Here is a 19,305-nt window from a genome sequence, read left to right as displayed (position 1 = left end):
CCTCCAATATAACACTTCAGTACGCAGCTGTTACTTCTTTATCACCTGTCCTGCTAGTTTCCTTACACGTCTCATTTTTCTCACATTTGCTGCTGAGATGAATGTAGGAAGCAGAAGATATGTGAGAGTTTCTCCTGTGTTTGTTTTGCCTTTGCAACCTCGTTTTATCATGCTGCAAAATTGGACACTTTTAGAAGCATATTTTTTTTAAATCTAATGCGTGTTGTGTCACATCCAAATTACAATAAACATGTTTATTGAAATTGTGCAGCCCAAGGGGGCATGCAAATACAAAAGGAAATGCAAGACAGCGACGCTCGGAAAGGAGGGAAGAAAATGGCGTGCATGTGCGCTGGGAACAGCAAAAAGCAGAAAGGTAATTTGCATATAACAACCCCAGGAGATACCTACACCGGAGGCGGGGTGCTGCTCGATATCATGCAGAGCTGTAGGTAAATAACAGGGAGGATTTTGAATTTACCATCACTCAAGGTGTGGTGCAGCTGCATGCACAGGGTATGTTTCACACAGTAAATGTGTGATGAAACAGGGTGTTTTTCTGATGACTGATGGGGAATCTAGACCTTTAGAGAAGCAGCAAAGGTGTAAATTATTTACCGCCACTTTCAGAGAGGACCTCTGTGCTGTATATGGTGTGCAATAAAAAAATCATCCAGGCATCACCTCCCTGTATTATCCTTTCCCTCTGCAACACTGTAAATCCCCACAAATCCCAAGATGCTGAAAATAAACTTAACACATCATGTCACAATGCAGTATCCGAGCCTAACAGGTGCTCCCCTATGTTTTATTTATGCGTTGTATTGTACTGTATGTCTCCAAAGAGAAACACTGCTCCCATGTATGGACATAATGGACCGTAATATTAACCTTTCTCTGGAATTATTCATAGCTCAGAGACAAAAAGAGAGTTAAACAGTATATTATTCCCAGTCCAAACCCACCGCCCTTCCTCTCTTCATCCTTTGACCCCGTTCCACGTGAAAGCTGCTGTGGAGCTGCGAGCTCTGTGTACTGTAGGAGATGAACTGAGTTAATTTTTATTATCCCACAGGACGCCGTGTTTTACAGCTATGTGCATCACCAGATCAAGCAGTAAAAACAAACAGGCTGGCTGTAAATACCAACTCTCGCCATGGAGTGACAGATAAACCTGTGTTGTTGCAGCAACCGGTTCACTAAGAGAGCATCTGCAAGGCAAACACGTGACTGCCATTCGAAATTCGGATTGTAGAGTAACATGAGCTATGGATATCAAATATTCCTGAATAAATCAGGTTGCATATCATGCAGAGTCAACATGCAGAGGAGGGTAAGGAGACTGAAAAGGAAGCTCTCAATAGATAAAACCTCTTTCTCTCTGTTTTGTTTCAAATATAGTGTTTGCTTCCAGAAAGAGAAAAACTGCCCATATACCAGCTGATAAATGGGAAGACTAAATAGTTTTTTCAACAAGGTGATTTACCGCATCTCTTCCAATAGCAATCTTTCTTCTTCATCTCCTCCCTCAGACCCTCTCTCCTTTCCTCCCTTTGTCTGCGTTAACTTCTTTGCCAGTCACTTCTGTCGTTGCTCCTGGCCTCTCCCCAGAATCCATTTTAGATTTATTCTCTGATAAAAATCAATTGCTGAATTCAGAGCAAAGAGATGAATGATGGCAATGATGATGAAGGGATGCGCATCCCGAGTGCGGCGCAGATTGCCCCTGGCTTGGAGTGAAGATGGTGCATTCCCTCAGTTTAATCTAAGCCTCTAAACACTGCAGGATTTGTTAAGTAGCTCACGGCGAATCCACTCGATGAGTTTGGTGTTGGTGCGATACCACGTCCTGATCCATGATCAATTCACTCTGCTTTTTGGAGCATTTTATCATCATCATCATAGGATTCAGTCGCTCATCTGGGATTGTAAAAATGTTGTTATGTGTTATTATTATAATATCATCAAATTCTGAAATAATGGTGAAGGTTTAGCTCAGAGACAAAGTAAGGGAATGCCTTTCATCTCACCTCAGGTGTTGCTCTCACTCTCAGCAGGTGGTGTCAGAAAGATAAAGAAAGATGCATTATGGAGAAGAAGCTATTTCAGATGTCTACACATGCGTTGCATACTTATGATTTCACACCTATTCTATATGAGCGTCACTTTGAAACAAAAAGCACTGACAGGGCTGAGGTCCTGTCCACATGTTACAAAAAAATTGAAAGGCCAAGCAACACCCAGCCAATGTTCTGTTGCCTCTCAAAAGGTCAACAGAAAAAGAAAAAAGAACTAATTTAGATAGGATGGTAAAATATGATGGAGGGAGTAACTTTCAAACCTGTTGCAGTTCAACCCCCAGAGATGCAGGTTGAACAGGGCGGCGGGCGGTAAACAGGCGCTCATCAAAACCCCTGTATGATGAGCAGCAGCCTCGTTACAAAGGTGCAACAGTGACAAGGCTCAATCACAATATCGATGCCAACGGAGAACCACCTGCATTTTTAAGAAGCCTCGCATTATGAGTTTTCATCAAAGGCTTCAACCCCCAACAGAAAAGGTGGTAAATACTTTTTTTGTCAAATGAATTCCAATTCACATACATTTTTAACCATTTCCACAACAAAGCACAAATAAAAGCAGAGTGTGCATTGTGTTTTCTAAAGGATTGTGTGTTGGTTGGCGCTTGATCATGATCAAAGTATCCTCATTTTTTCCTCCAACACTTTATTCTACCTCTTTGTCATCACAGTAACTCATCTCTTAGATTCTCTCTCCGAGCAAACACATGTAAGCTAAGAGCTCAAGTCAGAGCAGGACCCATTTTGAATTGATTTTTTTACTCCCTAAGCCACGGAAACCACATAAAGTGTCCACCGAAACCACATCTTTCTAAAGTTAATGAAGTACTTCTTCACTATGTGACACAGAGGTAATTATGATGTCAGAAGGCTGATTGATAGACCTTAAGTATTGCTTTAACGGCACCATGAACAATTTTAAACCTCTGAAGAAATACTGTTGAAATATGGGATTTTTTCTGTCCTTTGCAGAAAGGAAGCCAATTTGACTCTATGGCCTTGTCCCAATTCTGTGATTTGTTTCACCAGCACTTCCCTTATCACTGTCACTTAGCTACAGTGCAGTTGGACGTGATGAGAAAGTTTTAATGGCCCTTGTATTTTACCATGTGTACCATGAGCTGTTTGGCCTGATAGTACCAATTTAAAAAATAGTTAGTCACAGAGGTGCAATGAATCCTGGGATAGGTTTGTAGCCACAAGACGGATCCATCCATCGGAGCCTTCATTGCTTGGCGATGAAAGGACTCTTTTCTAGACTGAATTTGAAGGAGCCTTCAATATGGGATAGCTGTCCTCAAATGCAGCCTACAAAGTAGGCAGCCCCTGAATTGGGACACAACACTTTGGGAAACTAGCTTGCCATGCTAAATGTACAATGTGCCAAACCCTTTCCCCAAATAATAATTGTTAAGTCGTAGCTTGGCAACTGTAACTTGGTACTAACGGCAAATCAAGCTCTGGATTTCGCCACGTGGACCTAATAATGGGTAATGCAAATAATTTGGACAGACATGTTTTATCATGAACACCTCCAGAATCAAATCCTAAACCCAACTGTATAGCATGTGTTAAACACTCATCTGCTCTAGAAATCTGCAAACAAAACAATAGCATGCTACTCAAACTAGCTTCCAATCTAGCCTAAAGTTACCAAACATTATTTTCATGGTAAGGCAGCATCTCAAAAGCTAACAACATTACTCATCAAACATCATTTTGTTGGAAAAGCCCTGTTGAGGATTGGAATGTCCGCTGCATTTTTATTTACAAAAATGTATCTTGCATGTTGTCGGGTTTGATCAATTTACTTTCATTAGTGGTTAGATCTCAAAGCCCTTTCCTCTTTAGATATACCAAAAAAAAAATTGAAAATACAAATGATAAAGTTTAAAACTAACCTTGTATTTCCATGTTTTAACCACATCTCAGAGCTGATAAGCGAGGAAGTAGCAACAGATGATTCAATTAGTAAGCAGACAGTTATTCTTTGACTTTGAGTCCCTTGTTTAAAAAATTGCTATGAATAAGGTGTAAATATAGGCTAATTGTAAACTGCATGTCAGGGCTAACAACTTGAACAACGGGGGGGTTCCAGTTTGTTTAAATACGTATATAATAATCTCATCCTTTGTTAACTTTTACGCTTTCCCACAAAACTGAAGAATATAAAAAAAAAAACAATTTCCCCACATGTTAATTTATTACCCGAAGGCAAAATCTGACCCGTGGTCAAACAGTTGGACCCCGACCACCGCTGGATTGGCACATGATGTACACAGAGCACACAGAAGAGTCACAGTGGACCAATTAACCTTTCACTGATCCCACTTATCATAAAGAGCCACTTCAGGCATTAGGAGAGACGGCACGACTTGAGTGAAAATGAAGGACCGTGTGTGTTATCGACAGTCGACAATCAGACACACACACACTTGGATGTCCTAACCTTTGTATCCTCTCCAGTCTCTCGTGTCCTCACCCATGGTCTTTAATGTGACTGAACTCATTTTCACGTGCTATCCATTATTATTATTATTAGTTTATTATTTAAATATCATAATAATATGTTTTTCTTAAAAATCACAGGACGCAACAAACTAAATTTGTGTGAAGGCGAGTTCAGTTAGTTAATCCAAGGTGAAGGTGGATGTGTTTTTCATTCTCACTCAGTCATTCCACTTCTACGAACGTATGGATAGGAATTCAAGTAAAAAGCAGAAAGGGGAGTAATTATGATTTAAGTGCATAAATGGAGTGGTCTTATCGAATGGTGTAAGTGTATTACACAAGATAAAGAGCAAGTGTAAATATAGCACAAGTGTCCCTGTCAGGATCACCAAAAAGAACAAAAAGCCCCCAGATGAATTGTTTAGTGGTCTGTGAACATTCTGCCAAGTGGACAGCAGCTCATCGTCAATACAGACTTAACTTCACTGAGTCGTGAGCTTCATCGTCTACTTGCTCTTCCCTCCGCCTGCTAAAAAGTGAGGGTTAATCATGTTGCCCCCCCCACCTGCTCCCCTCTGTGAGCAACCATCTATACGGCAATAAGTCTAATACAGGTAATTATGTAGCAATGAAAGGCTCGATGCTTCCTGGATGAAGATTGGCATCTTGATGGATGCAGGCGTGGAAGGGAGGGAGGGGTGTTGAGGTGACTCGGGTGCACGATGGAGGCTGAGGCAGAACAGTCACGACAAGGAAGGTGAGGAGAGACAAACATGCATCGCACGCACACAGGACATTACATTGTTTTACATTCATTTCCTGCTGACGACCCAAACCTTAAACCAAACAGAACTTTAACTTAAATTATGCCTTCACCATGAAATTGGATGGTTTACATTAAGGGGACTTTTTTATCCCTTCAGGAAGACAAGTTTAATGCGACTGTATAGGTCCTTGCCACAAGACCACACACATGCACAGACATGCCCACACATACACACACACACACACACACACACACACACACACATCTGAGTGCTTTAAGACGTCTTCCTGGCCTAACAGAGACATATAATGCTGTAAGGGTCAGCGTATAGTGCTAACTGCCAGGATAATTCATTTGTTTTGCACTTGGAGGGCGAATAGGTGTATTTATCCAGCAGGTTGCTCCAGGCTATGCATGCACCATTGAGCGCCTCTGCTTGCCACAGCCAATCATTCTACAGTATGAGAACCTGCAATACATAAAAAAGAAAAGGCCAAAAATCTGAAAAAACAGGGAAATAATTTTAGCTCACTGTTGTTCTTGCTATTGGTGAAGCTAAATTAGTGAGCACCCACAACAGGGCCTCAACGTAAGTCATCTGCCTGTCAAATGGTTTTGGTAATTCCATTAACTACTGCAGTGCCTGGTCGAAATGGGCCTGTCAGGGCTGATTGCAAGGAATCTTTACCGGACTGTGCTGTGTGTGGTCAGTCGGTCTCGTTTGTTGCCGCTGGAGTTGGGTATGATGGAGTAGAAAGCAGATGAGTTCCACAGTACATACATTACACAGCTGCAGTCTTTCTTTTTCATTGTGCGGGACCCCCTTCAGGTTATCTCCACCACGATGCTATTTGGCAAAGACACTGTACTGTGTCTATTTGGGATTCTATATGTGAAGTTGGGTGAACAGGGAGGCCCTATAGCGCTACTCATTCCAAAGACATATAATGTGGGGTTATTACCTGTAGATGTGCTGTAAATGTGAAACTTAAATGTCAGTGGTTGACCCTCACCTAATGGGAAAGCCTTGTTATTCATGCAGAACATATAAGAGCTCCTCATAGTTTGCGGCAAGATTAATGACTTTGAGTCTGCCTCTATATATCACGCTGTCTCAACCAGCTCACTCCATACGTGTGCAGTGCTTATGTATTCAAGTGAGTGGCGAATCAAAGATAGTCCTGCACTCGAAACACAAATTACTGATTACCACCCAGAGGAAAGCGAACCAAAGAAACAACAAGGAATTGAGCTTCTGTCCAGCTCTGTTCAGCAGAGTCTTACTTGTATTGTGTGTTAATTAAAAACAGGGTAATGGTAAATGGAATTTATTCATGTTTTTCCAGCCTCTTCGACCACTCAAAGTGCTCAAACCCCCATCAAGTGTTTGACCGCAGCGTTGGAGAGTTGAAGCAGTCCTGTTTTAAAAGAGAGGCTTTTCTCTGGTACATTGACCCCCTGATGTGTCCTCCAGGTTAACCTGCTAATGTAGAATGAGTTTCTCTCCTCTCACTGGCTTCACAGTCTCAGCTTTCTCTTTGCACACTCTCAGTCCTTACTTCAGGTTATTAGATTTTATTTTTATTTTTTTCTCATCTCTTGAGCTGATTCTCACTTTGAGTCTTGTGTGCTGGTAACGTCCAACAGTATTCTAATCATTACTTATTTCATTTGATTTATTTACTTTGTAACTTTAATTATCACTTGCCATCGACATTTCTTCTTGTTTTTGTCTCTTTTGGGAATCCGTTGCCCAGATGTTTCACAGGAAAATCATCACATAACATTTGTAAAGTTGCATAAAAGATTAATTATGTTTCTGTGCACTTGACAGCAGATGGGTAATTAAAATTTGATGGATGACCTAGATAGGATACATTCAAATAAAGATCTACACTCGTTTTATTTGTACCATCAAAGAATAACATTACAGGGTAATTTATTGGGGGCTCTCCTCTTGACTTCCTCTTCCTCTTTGGAGATTAAGGTGTCATCTTATCTTGTACTGCATCTCTATGTTGAATGAGTAAAGGAAATGTGTGAAAACAACCAGTGCTGTAAAATGCAGTATGTGTGCTGTCGATCGGTGGTACAGTAGTTTAATGTGTCAAAAAGTATACGGTAACATACTAAAATAAAAAATAAATAGAAACTTCATCTTGTTAATTGATAAATTCAGCAAATAATTCGTACAACATGAATCACTTTCCCCACAAAACGGGGCAGAACTTCTCGCTTAGCAGAGAATTACTCACGTTTGATATATTCATGGGCCCCCACGATGAATGGTTCACCTACACACGTGTTTTCACGCCTCTTGGTTGCTTGGTTGGTCGGTTTATTGGTCAACAGGATTAACACTTTATGGATTTCCTTGATACTTGGGCCAAAGACACCATTACATTTTGGGGCGGACCTGATAAGATGGATGGGTGGTTGGATTGTGTGTAAAAAAGTGTAAATGTTTTTTTTCAACAATTGCCCAGGGATGAATTCATGAATCTTGATATTTGGTGCAGCTTGACTGAATTTAATGGGAGTGTTGGGACTTGTTGGAAATATGTGCCTGAATCAGTGTCATTCTATTTCTCTGCTGGTTTCACCAATACAAGCTGATGAGTGCAAGCCCTTTTATCACTTTCCAGCTTCTGATTTAATGACCTTTAATTTGATTTCAGATTTCATCTTCCCTTCATTTGTCCTCATCTAGGTGTCAGACGATTCCTGCGACTCTCCAGAGCCGGGGCCGATCACCTGCATGGAGCCCTTCCTGGTGCGGAGGCTGTCTTGCCGGACGATCCAGTTGCCGCCTCTGGCCTTCAGACAGGCAGAGCAGTACTACTCCAAGCTGGAGCCAGACACAGTCCCACCACGGCCCACCACACTGCCACTACGCACCCCGCCACTCATCGCCATCACCTCCGCCGACACCAGCAGGTAGACATCGATGTGTTCATGTGCTTGTGTGTGCGTGTGTGTGTATCTATGCGTGTGTTCTCACGGACAGAATGTTTTTCAGTGGAATGGGTAATTAGAGTAAGGGTAGCTGAGTAGAGTGTACTGGTGTGGTGGATCAATACAGTAGCTATCTGAAGGGACTGAGGACACATCACACACTAAGTACCTGACACTGTGCTTACAGGTTGGAATCGATGCGTTTTCAAGATTAAAGGTGTTTGTTCAGGGTTTTAACTCATCTAATACTTTGTGTAGTTTACATGACGGCAATCACTGTCCAAAGCATACCGCACATTTTGAGATGTGCTTTTTGTATTCAGTCAGAGAGCCTGCTTCAAACTGCTCTGCAGTGTTTAGGTAGCCTTCATTTTCCTCTTCGATGAGTCTAATTGATGTTAGACAGTTTCAGGAAATAAAGTCACTTTAGTCCCAGACTAACTCTCGACTGTAAGAGCCATGTTTCCCTGGCAACAGTCAGTGACACACGACCAGTGCCACCAAAATGACAGAAAAAGAGGAAAATGTCCTATAATTGTAGTTTGCTCACAATGTTGTGTAGAAAGCAATAAGGAGGGAAATCTGTGGATACTTTTGTCCAATGAAACCATTCTAAACTAGTCTCATAAGTTAGTGTAGTCTTGTCCCATTATAAGCTGCAGCATCTCAGCTGTTGAGATTTCATGTTACTTGTATTGTTTTTGTACTGTTACACTCTTTGTTGAATTCAACATTTACTGCTGGAGGGAAGAGAGCCGAGCAGTTTGACACGGTGGCTCAGTCAGCATTGTTTTTTTAGTTTGTCAATGATTTTAATTCTTATAGTAGTTTATAATACTTTTCTTTTGTTTGTTATTTTCTTGTTTTGCATTGGTTGCAGTGTTTTATGCACTGAAATGCACATGTATCATCTATACATATAGTTACAGTAAGAGGTCATTTTATTTATTTATTTGATTTCAGGTTGCCTTTTAAGACATAGCAGGGGACGACAGATGAAAAGTAGCTGAAACTTATTTACTGTAATTTGTCTGTTGATCAATGAACACTGTCCCTATCAAATAAACTGCCAGATGAATTCAATGTGATATGAAAGGTTGTTCATCAGCAGTCAAGCCTCATTTTGTCGATATCCTCACAACAACACAGCTCTCATTGACAGTAAGTCCCTGTTTTCATCTGCCGCATGATCTTAAAAAAATAGAAATCCTTTCCTACACATACAGGCGACAGAATGTCCATTATGATGGATTAACTACCCCACACACAAGTGTATGTACAAAGTGAGTTTCCTAACACGGGGAAATAAACAGAAACAAATGGCTTCCTGATAAGGTAGGAAATCAGTTACATCACGATTTTGAATGTGGTTGGCAGCAATGCTATGTTGATGTGTTGATTCACATAATGTAAACCACGGGTATTCAAATTATCCCTGACTGGCAGCATGTGACTCATCAGATAACTAGGCCTAATAGCTTTATGTTTGTCACCACAGTCGCTGAAAAGCTAAAAATATAAATCACCATTTGAGAAATTGCAAACAAGACAGGAAGTTTCAGTGCAGAGCTAGAACACTGGTTTTGAAAAATCTACACAGTAATCCCACACGTGTCATATATGGATTTATTTCTAACTGTAATTATCCAAGCTTTTGTGTGACATTTAGTTGTATCGAACTGGCTGTAGACCTTTAAAGTTATGGCAGATATTACATTTTTTGTGTTTTTCCGTGACATAGAAAGATTACGAACACATGTAAGAGACGTGATCAGAGCTCACGGTCTCTCTGGGAGAAAGGATAGCACCGGCTTCCTCTTTAACTTTTTCCTGTGTTGTCCTTCTCTCTCTTTACGAAAGGATGATGGGACCCGCTGTGTCTCACCGGGTGAATTAACAATATAGAGAGCCGAGGTGAGCTGCAGCTTATTAATAAGGCCTAAGCTTGTTAAAATGAATTTAATTAGAGAATATGTCAAAAGGCGCAGACTTTAAATGAGAGAAGTGTTATTGACTTGTCAACTTCTTTATCGAGAAACAAGAAAAGCTGGCGACACTTTTCCAGTTCTAAATTACATTTTCAGACAGATCTATTCTCAAGACAACTCGTGCCTTCTGATTTAAACTTACTATTTAAATATAAAGAACATGTTGATTCAAGGAAATACAGCATTTCTTTCTTTTTTTTAACCTCATGTTTGTGTGTTTTCAACATTTTCCAGCAGGGAATAATTCATGGATCTTAATGGAGAAATAAATCAGGCACATTTAGGGGACTCAATGAATGTGTCAAATTTGGTGCAGCTTGATTGAATTAAAGGGAGAGCGGAGGTATGCGCTCCACTGAGTTCCATTCTAGTTGTCTTTTGTTCCTCGCATTTCTGTCTAACTAGGTGTGCCGCCCATTGTTCACATCCTTGTCTACTGTGTCACAGAGAAAAGCTGCAACCCATAATGAAGAAACACAGTAAATACTGAATAATTTACAGGCAGACGTTGGGATAATGCCAAAAAAAAGAAGGTGTCAGGCATTAGAGGTGGAGGCAGCTCGTCCTGTCTGAGGAACTGTCAGCAACCAGCGAATGTGAACTTCAGGAAAGAGCAAACTATTCTCAAGAGTGCACAAGTGATCCCTCTTTTTTTAAATCGTGTCACAGTGGCTGGATGAGGGTGAAGCAATTTGAAAATGGGATGTGTAATTATTTGAAGGAAGGAAGACGAAGGCAGAGCAGGCCTGTCACCGACTCCTGACATTGACTATTTTCAATGATGTGACTTTTCTTTCCTTCTCTTTTTCTTTAAGGATAACTGCAAGATAAAAAAGTTTTTTTTACCACTAACATTTCAGAACTACTGCCTGCTGCACCCGAACAACACCTGATGTGAAATCAAAGCTTTTTGCTGTGTAATACAGTCTATGCACAAAAATGTTTGGCTTTGATCACACAGCTTTCTGGATTTATTGTAACTCAGCTCTTTCTAACAGTTACGTTCCATCTTGTTAACACCACATTGGGCACATCTGACTGTTGTCACAGCAAAACATACTAAGTATGAGCAAAAAATAAATAAAGGCCCGCAGGCGGGGAAACGGGTGATTTGTACTTTTTAACTTTGTTTCGAGCTTGATTCATTTATAATTCAGCTCGTCGGTGAGAAGAAATATGCAGTTGTGAAGAATTACGGATGAAAGATGTGCGGCACTAAATGCTCCAACTACAACTTTTGTGTGAGTTCGCTGACATTAACTTTGTATGCGGCTAAATTAGACTGTCTGCAATATTAATGCATGAGTGATGACGTAGAGCGAAACCAGTGCTCTATACTTACTCTCATAGTGTGAGAACAAAGCATTGATTCTGTACCTTGAACAGTGGCAGCACTACTGTCTTTCTCTGTGACTAACACTTCTGTGCACACACCCACAGTTTCCTTCTGTTAAATCTAAAGCAGGAGGAGAGTTTTCCACATAATTTATAGCCGGCAGCTCCTCAAAAAAACCCATAAACATATGTTGATTGTGTTGTTAGAGGCCGTGTCTCAAGACAGCCTGATTTGTTTCACTATAAATAACGTACGAGTGGTAAATAGTGGATGAAGTTTAGTGTTGTTTGCGTACACATTAATGCAGACTAATGTTCTTTTAATTAAAATGAGGGAGGGTAATTTTATATTTGCATTCCAGGGCTCACATAAAAGCACAACTTATTACCAAAACACCATCAAATCAACTGACTGATGCTCCAACAGATGTTTATTCTGATGTTAATATGTGACAAAGTGTTCAGATATAAAATTACACTGACAACGGCAGCACCAGTATCACAGACAGGAGTGAATGTAACAAGATATTGCTTATATTCGAAACTGTGATCCCAGGAGTCACACGTATTATGTTTTATTATTTTTATTGTTTACAAACACACACAGATTATAGGGAGTTCACAGTACTGGTAGATTTTTATATTGCTCTTTTTCTTAAATAATCGACAGCTCACGGTGTGGAATTGTTTGGTTTATGTGCGCAGGGTTACATGAGGCTACAAAGTAGAGACGTGTGTCTGGATTTAAAACAACTGTGTTGAGAGTAAGAAAGTCTTTAATGTGAATTGACCACGTCTGGTTGTTTACCTGCTCTGGTAAATTAGGTCGGTATTGGCGTCGAAAGCAATCAGGTGGAATCTCTGATTATTAAACGCCCCTTATCTCAGCCATTACTCTCTCATTTTAAATTAAGAGTCTAAATTAACAAGTAGAAAGGAAAATACAACTGAGATTAAAAAGAGCTTACAATTTTAGATTTATACGTCAACAGTTGTTTAATGTTTACTGGGGTAGGTAATTTATACGGTATTTATATATAAAGAAATTAAGTTGCACATCTTGTATATTCTTTGGTGAAGGTAGATCCCAGTGCATGCTGGGATGCAGTCCTCCTGGTGACCTTGTGACACAGCAAAGCAATTACTGGTGCAACTGCAGGCTCAAATGGGAGAAAGTCAGCAGGTCCTCAGATTTGTTATCGTTGTAGAGTAAGGGCCCGGTCACACATACGCGAATGAGAAGCCAATGGCGGGGGTCAAAGTTTAAAGCTGAATTCCATGCGAAGCCACGCTGTGGTTTGCCTCGCCACAGGAAGGGACTGTCCGGCAGACTGGAAGTGAACGGGAAAGGTTTCGCCCCTGAGACATTTGCGTATGTGTGACTTGTGCATTAAAGAAGAAATCATGTAGAACCCTCAATGCTACTCAGTACGATAGCTCTTGTGATTAATCGTGCACACTACATACTAAGGCTTGAGTCCTCTGTCGGTTTCGTTCCGACCCGGCCTTTTGCTGCATATCTTATCTGCCCCCTTTCACACTTTTTCTGTCCTAACAATGAAGACCATGGTGCAAAAAAATACTTCAACGCACTGTGACAGTTTAATAATAGTGATAGGTCAATAGGAAATGCAGTAAGTCAAGCTAATAGTAAATTTAAGCGCTATCTCTCCAGAACCACGTTAATAATGGACGTTTTTTTTTTATTTGAACCTTGTAGGAACTGTTTTAAAATATCTCTTCCCCCGCGTTTGAACAAATATTTGAATTTCGAGAATTAACAGCCCTAAAGAGTGTTTGATTAACATCAGTGTAGGTAAAGGTGGACTGACACAAAGTCCACTCACGAGCCGCTGACGTGCACATGCATGGCGCGTTTGTGTGCTGTCCCGGCCACCATTACACTTACCTGCCACTTCTGTTTTCAATCCCCTGGTTTCTGAGAAGATTGCGTTTCTGCCGTTAAAGCAGGAGAGATTTCATTCCCCACACTGTTAGCGTCCAGAGTAATAGACTTGAGCTGCGAGGGAAGTGTGGGGGGAGAGGAAGGAAGGAGAGCGCTCCTCTCTTCAATCACAACCGGGGAGGAGAAATTTAACAAGGTGTCTATATGTTTGCAATCCTATAGACATCCCAGCCACAGACACACAACATGTAAAAAGTCACTTTAATTTATCACTGCGGAGATGAGCTTATTTTACCCTGCATCGTGTTCAGTGGTGGAGCAAGTACCCAAACATTTTACTTAAGTAAAAGTAGAAATAAAAAGACCAAGATGTACATGAGTGAAAGTAAGTAAGTACTTGAGTGTTGCCTCTATATCCCAAATGCAACTCACTATCATAGCAGCTGAGTCCCAGCAGTGGCATCTGTGGACCATGTCAAGTAATTGTTTGTAAAAAATCTAGTAGAAAGTACAGATATTTGCGGAAGTTTGTACCTGAGAGTAAATCAACTGAAGTACAGATACATGAAAATGTACTTAAGTCAATCAACATGTTTTACTACTTGTTTACACTCCACTTCTGACTGTGTGTAATGTCTCCTTTTACAAATACAGTCCTAATTTGAATAATTCATCCGGTGTATTTCCACTTCTACAACCCTACAAACTGAATATGTTGTGATAAACCTGAATTAAATTGGGATGATTGGATCATAACACTGGTTCCATGCTGTTTTATGATTTGGCCACCTGGCTTTCTGCCCACTCCCACCTCCTGGTTTACAGGGGAGGGGCTTTGGGTGGGTCCCTCATGTTTAATGCATTTTCCTGTTCCCTATATCCTGTCGCCGCCCGTTCCTGCAGGGGACTGGAGAAAGGGAGGAACGGTGTTGACATGTCTGGGCGGTTTTACGCATAGCCCACCGTGCGTCAAGTTATAGGGGACAGCCGCGGGGTCTTTACGGAAGTTTGCGTGTTACTGCGTGGAAAGACCCCATCCCGCCGCGTGGACCCGTCCTGTGCACTGCAGCACGAGCACCTTGCTGAAATGGGCGTGCACGGAGAAAGCTGGGAGCACTTGGACACCAAACTCAGTTTTTGAGAGTTCCTCTTCGTCACAGAGGCTCGAGCTCGGGATGCGCGAGTGGACTCCTGCTTGTCTCTGTGGGACAGAGGCGATAAAGTTGATGGAGTTGGAGTCGGTGCGTGATTTGCAAAAAACTAACTGGACATGAAGCAGCCGGAGTAAAAAGTTCTCTTCATCACTTCTGCGGCTGTAGTTTAACCTCCGGGGTGTTTTTTTTAAAGGTATTACGCACGCCTCGTATCACCTTTTCCCCCGGGGTCACCAAATTTGAGAGCTTCTAAAGTAAAGTCCTTATTTAAAAAACATACTAAACAACTACGTGGTGAGGAGGATGGAGCCGGTTTGCGGGAAAGTGGGGTCGGGCTCTTTAGTCGCCGGCGGGGGAACCGGCGGCGTGAGTGGTGCGAAAGCGCCCAAACATCTGTGGCGGCAGCAGAACCAGGCTGCGCTCTCTCCGCTCCACCACCACGCGCTGGTAGTGCGCAAGAACGACCGCGTGAGACAAAGAGGCTTTTCGGACACCGAGAGATATCTCAACCCGAGGAACATGGATCGGACTTACGCCGTGGACACCGGGCACCGACCCGGGCTGAAGAAATCCAGGATGTCGTGGCCGTCGTCCTTTCAAGGTCTTCGACGGTAAGGGCAAAAAGGGAAAACTGCCTCTTCCTCCTTCTCCTCCTCCTCCTCCTCCTCATCTTCTTGTCTTAATTCCCCTCGATGAAGATGGGCGTTGTTTGCATGACTGACGCGCGACAGTGATAAAGTGATTTAGCTCGTTTTTTAGTCCTGTAACTTTGTCGAGGAGGTTATTGAACATATGTGTCTTTGCCTTTTGCTCGACCTCTGGTTTTTTGTCATCACTTTTTTTCATCACGTAGACAAAAGCATTGGCTGCGCGCACCGCTGTGGTGCTGAGGAAAGGATGGATGAACTATATGTGCTCGTCTGTCGATGACAAACGATAAGAAGAAAGAATCATAATCATGAGAGCACAGCGTTTGATTCCTCTTGTCACACTTAAAACTCCACACACTGGAACTTATGTGTAAATGGATCTTTTTTGAATTTAGGTCAGGAAGATGCGTGAACCTGGAAAAGACGGGTTTAGTGTCTCAAACATGGAAAACAATAGAGCAAAAGTCAAAATAGTATCAGTCGGGAATATATGTTAGCCCTGGCTTTTATGTTCATGCTCATGTCTGTTCATTAGGCTCTATCTGGCAGCAGGGGCGGCATTTAGATTGCAAAGCTGTGTGTGTGTGTGTGTGTGTGTGTGTGTGAGTGTGAGGTAGTGGGAGGGCAGTTATTACAGACACACATCCTCTTATGGGCATTATTTTTTTTAAGCTGAGGTAGAAAAAAAACACAGCCATGTATTTAAATTTGTCTACATTTTTTTTTCATAATTTATGTCCCGATAATGAAATGGATCGATGTAACAAACCAAACCAGGAAACTACTACTGTTCTGTCACTAACACAATTACAGCCTACATAGGGTTTTGCTATTTCTGACCATTATGGTACAGATGTAGTTTCTTCTTTAATAACATGCATCTGCTAAAATGGTGGAAAAAGACCTACAGGCTATACATTATTTTTCCATATGTGTAACATATTCTACAGTCACAGAAATTGAAACTATAGTGGAAGGTGTCAGCAATGTCACCCCATTCAAGCTATTATTATATTATGTTAATAAGTGAACAGAGTATCAGGTGAATAGCAGTGGCCCTATGGTCAATGTGGCGGTGCGGTTTCCAGCGCTCTCTTTCTCTCTTGCTCGTTCTGAATAATGGTCAAGAAAAATCCTGTGAATGCTAATAAAGAAATTGGATGAAAGGCTCTATTATTATTATTAGCCAATATCAAGGCAAAGTCCATCTAGAGAGACAGGGCCGGCAGCAGCAATGCTGTCAGTGTGAACACCACATACTGTATGTGCGAGCCACAGCAGTTCTGCAAAGTAGCCGTCACACACAAGAAGAGGTGGGCGGTGTGGCACAAGGCTTCCATATCAGTGACAATCAATCTTGTGAAATACGAGGACAGCAAGTGGAAAAGACGAGTTATTTAAAAAATAGCGCTAATACTGCACAAAAGTACAGAAGTCATGTCCTCCCATTCCCCTACAAATTACACCCCTGCCAGGCAGACAGAGATGTACATGTGTGGATTGACAAAAAGACAAATGGAGGTTGAAAGGTAGGTCACCGACAAGTGACCTTTCATTTAGATTGTGTTCAGTGATCTGAGGGGAAAACGCCTCCATCAATACTTGTTTTTTGTTTGTCTGTGTAGCCTAGGGTTCATGTTCCCAAGTAAAATTGAAGTGCTCTCTGTGAGGGAAGGATACAGTTCATCAACCCTAACACACAGTGACCACATTTTCTCAAATGACACTCACAATATTATGACTCACTGCACATGACAACATGGATAATCTTAGCACGCGTATTAAGATCGCCCGGTTCCTCAGATGTTGCGTTTGCACACAAGCAATGAAACCAGAGCAACCACTTTTAAAAAGATGACAACGGTAATGTTTGCAATAACAACAGTTTTATTGAAGCCTGCCTGCACACAGACAGGCACAAAAGCAGCTCGGCACTCAGACAGCCTGGGTGTGTGGGGAAATGTTTCTGCTCTAATTACTCACTTGTAGAGAGAGAGGTGGAGAGAGAGAGATGTGGAGAGAGAGAGAGAGAGGTGGAGAGAGAGAGAGAGGTGGAGAGAGAGAGAGAGAGAGAGAGAGTCTGAGAAGGTCACCTCAGCTCCCTGGCTTAAGTGACTGTTGTGGATGTAAGTTTCTGTCAGACGGCTCCTCGTTTTCGTTTCGTTCTTTCATACGTTCCTGTGTAGATGTGAGGGACACTCACCTGCAGTTCCAGTCAACTATAGAAAGTGTGCTGTCTGTCCGGCTGAACGACAGAATGGTCACAGTGGCAGAACAGTCACATGGAAGAGAAGCCAGAGAAGGAGGGAGGGAGGGAGGGAATGAGGAGAGCACAGATGGAAGTGACATTGCAGTCAAGTGGTGTGCTGGACTAAAACACCCATGTGATGTTAAAGTATTGCATTGAAATTAATGCTTCATCCCCGATACAGTAAAGTGTAACAGGAGATGCTCCTGCAGTTTAACCGCAAAGATCGCTCAAGCGCGTTTCACGTTAGCTTCAGGAGGATAATTACACGTAAATTAACCCAAACAAATCAAATTTCACACAGGAGGCTAATTACAAAAGAGCCACATTGCACTCCAGCACATATACAGGAACATTACCACCAGGCTAAATTAAATTTTGCTCCTTGTACACCGCAGCTGAGCACACCATTATATGCAGTTGTTCATTTGAATGGTTGTGTTTTTATGTGCGCTCACTGAGGTTTGTGTTTATGCGATTCTCCAATGCAAAAACTTCCATCAGGTGTGGATTGTCACAAACACATTGTGTATCATGAGTCTTTATATCCCACCCTATCATGACAGTTTGTTCACAGTCACAATGCAGGTGATTATAATATTGCAGGACAATCAGAACAGCAGCTGTTAGGTGAAAGCCAAGCAGATGCAGTTTAAATGTGTGCTGCAAAGGGATGCACCTCTGCCTTTTTAAATTACATTTATCTGAAACCTATAAAGTAGCACATTAGCACAGACAAATGTAAAATCCATGATCCAGTCACAGTGTTTCATAAAACAATATTTCTTGGCGTAATTCCTTATTGATTGTATCATTCAGACTCCAGTGAGTTTGCCCTCCTGGCATTGACTCACATCGCTGTGTTACAAAGCCTTTCAACAAAATTCGCAAGCATGCACTATAGCTATTTGACAAGGTAGACTGCTAACTCTTCCCCTTTACTTGAAAGTTTAGGTTCTCAGATACTCTTAAGCCTACACAGAGCTGTTTAGTTGAAAATTATAAATGCTCATGTCAGTCCAAACATTGACTGAAAGGTCCACACGTGGATTGATGGTCAGAATTCCATTCGTCCATAGAACCAAGACCAAGTTAGGCCGACGAAGGCCCAAGAAGAAGGCCAGAGAGTTGAATTACTGATGGCTCGAGGCACAACTACAGTCCAGTACCATACAGTGCAATATTTTTAGTTCCCAGGTTGGCACTCATGGGGACCCATATCTTGAGAAACTTATGGTGGGCATTGGACGGACTATACCTCATTTCTTTAAGGTATGAGGAGGGGAACATGATTTCCATATAACCCTTTTTGCTGTGACCATACCAAACATAAGGGCTTATTGTAATGCAGGGGGAAGAGCAATTGGAGCAACCTAATATCATAAAGAGACTTTCACGGATTAACTGTCTGCTATAGTTTGCTGTACAAATGAAAAAATGTCATTCCAGTAACTCTTGAGCAAGAAAAGAAAATGACCTGGGGTCCATTCATTAGACTTACATTTATCACAGGTAGCAGAGACAGAAGGACAAATTTAATTTACTCTGGTCTAGGAAAATTGCAAGCAGTGGATGGCTTTAAACTGAATAAGTTGAAGTGTAGCATTGATAGATCACGCTTCGCCCATAACTCAACCGAAATCGTCTCTTCAGTATTCTTAATCCATCCATGCCTCTTTAATATGGGGAGCAGGGCTTGTCAAAGAAAAAAGACCAAGCTGTGAAATTAAGTTTCGAGGTAGTGGATCTAGTCATAAATCCATAAAAGTCA

The 19,305-nt window shown here is 41.6% G+C and overlaps 1 protein-coding gene across 2 annotated transcripts in view; it reads left to right on the top strand.

The window, feature by feature from the left end:
* The window catches only part of pde4d (phosphodiesterase 4D, cAMP-specific), a 178,800-nt gene that overhangs the window by 26,256 nt on the left and 133,239 nt on the right, over window positions 1-19,305 (top strand). The window contains exon 3 of one of the 2 annotated variants that reach the window (XM_035165121.2): window positions 8,009-8,235. In XM_035165121.2, coding sequence (XP_035021012.2) covers window positions 8,009-8,235 — 227 coding nt within the window. Of the gene's footprint in view, window positions 1-8,008; window positions 8,236-14,303; window positions 15,248-19,305 lie in introns of those variants that run through there. The other variant, XM_035165120.2, reaches the window with a different exon arrangement.

The sequence above is a fragment of the Hippoglossus stenolepis genome, chromosome 9 (assembly GCF_022539355.2).
Source record: "Hippoglossus stenolepis isolate QCI-W04-F060 chromosome 9, HSTE1.2, whole genome shotgun sequence".
Taxonomy (NCBI): domain Eukaryota; kingdom Metazoa; phylum Chordata; class Actinopteri; order Pleuronectiformes; family Pleuronectidae; genus Hippoglossus; species Hippoglossus stenolepis.
The sequence above is the reverse complement of the archived record's forward strand: the minus strand, read 5'-3'. Positions and strand labels throughout refer to the sequence as shown.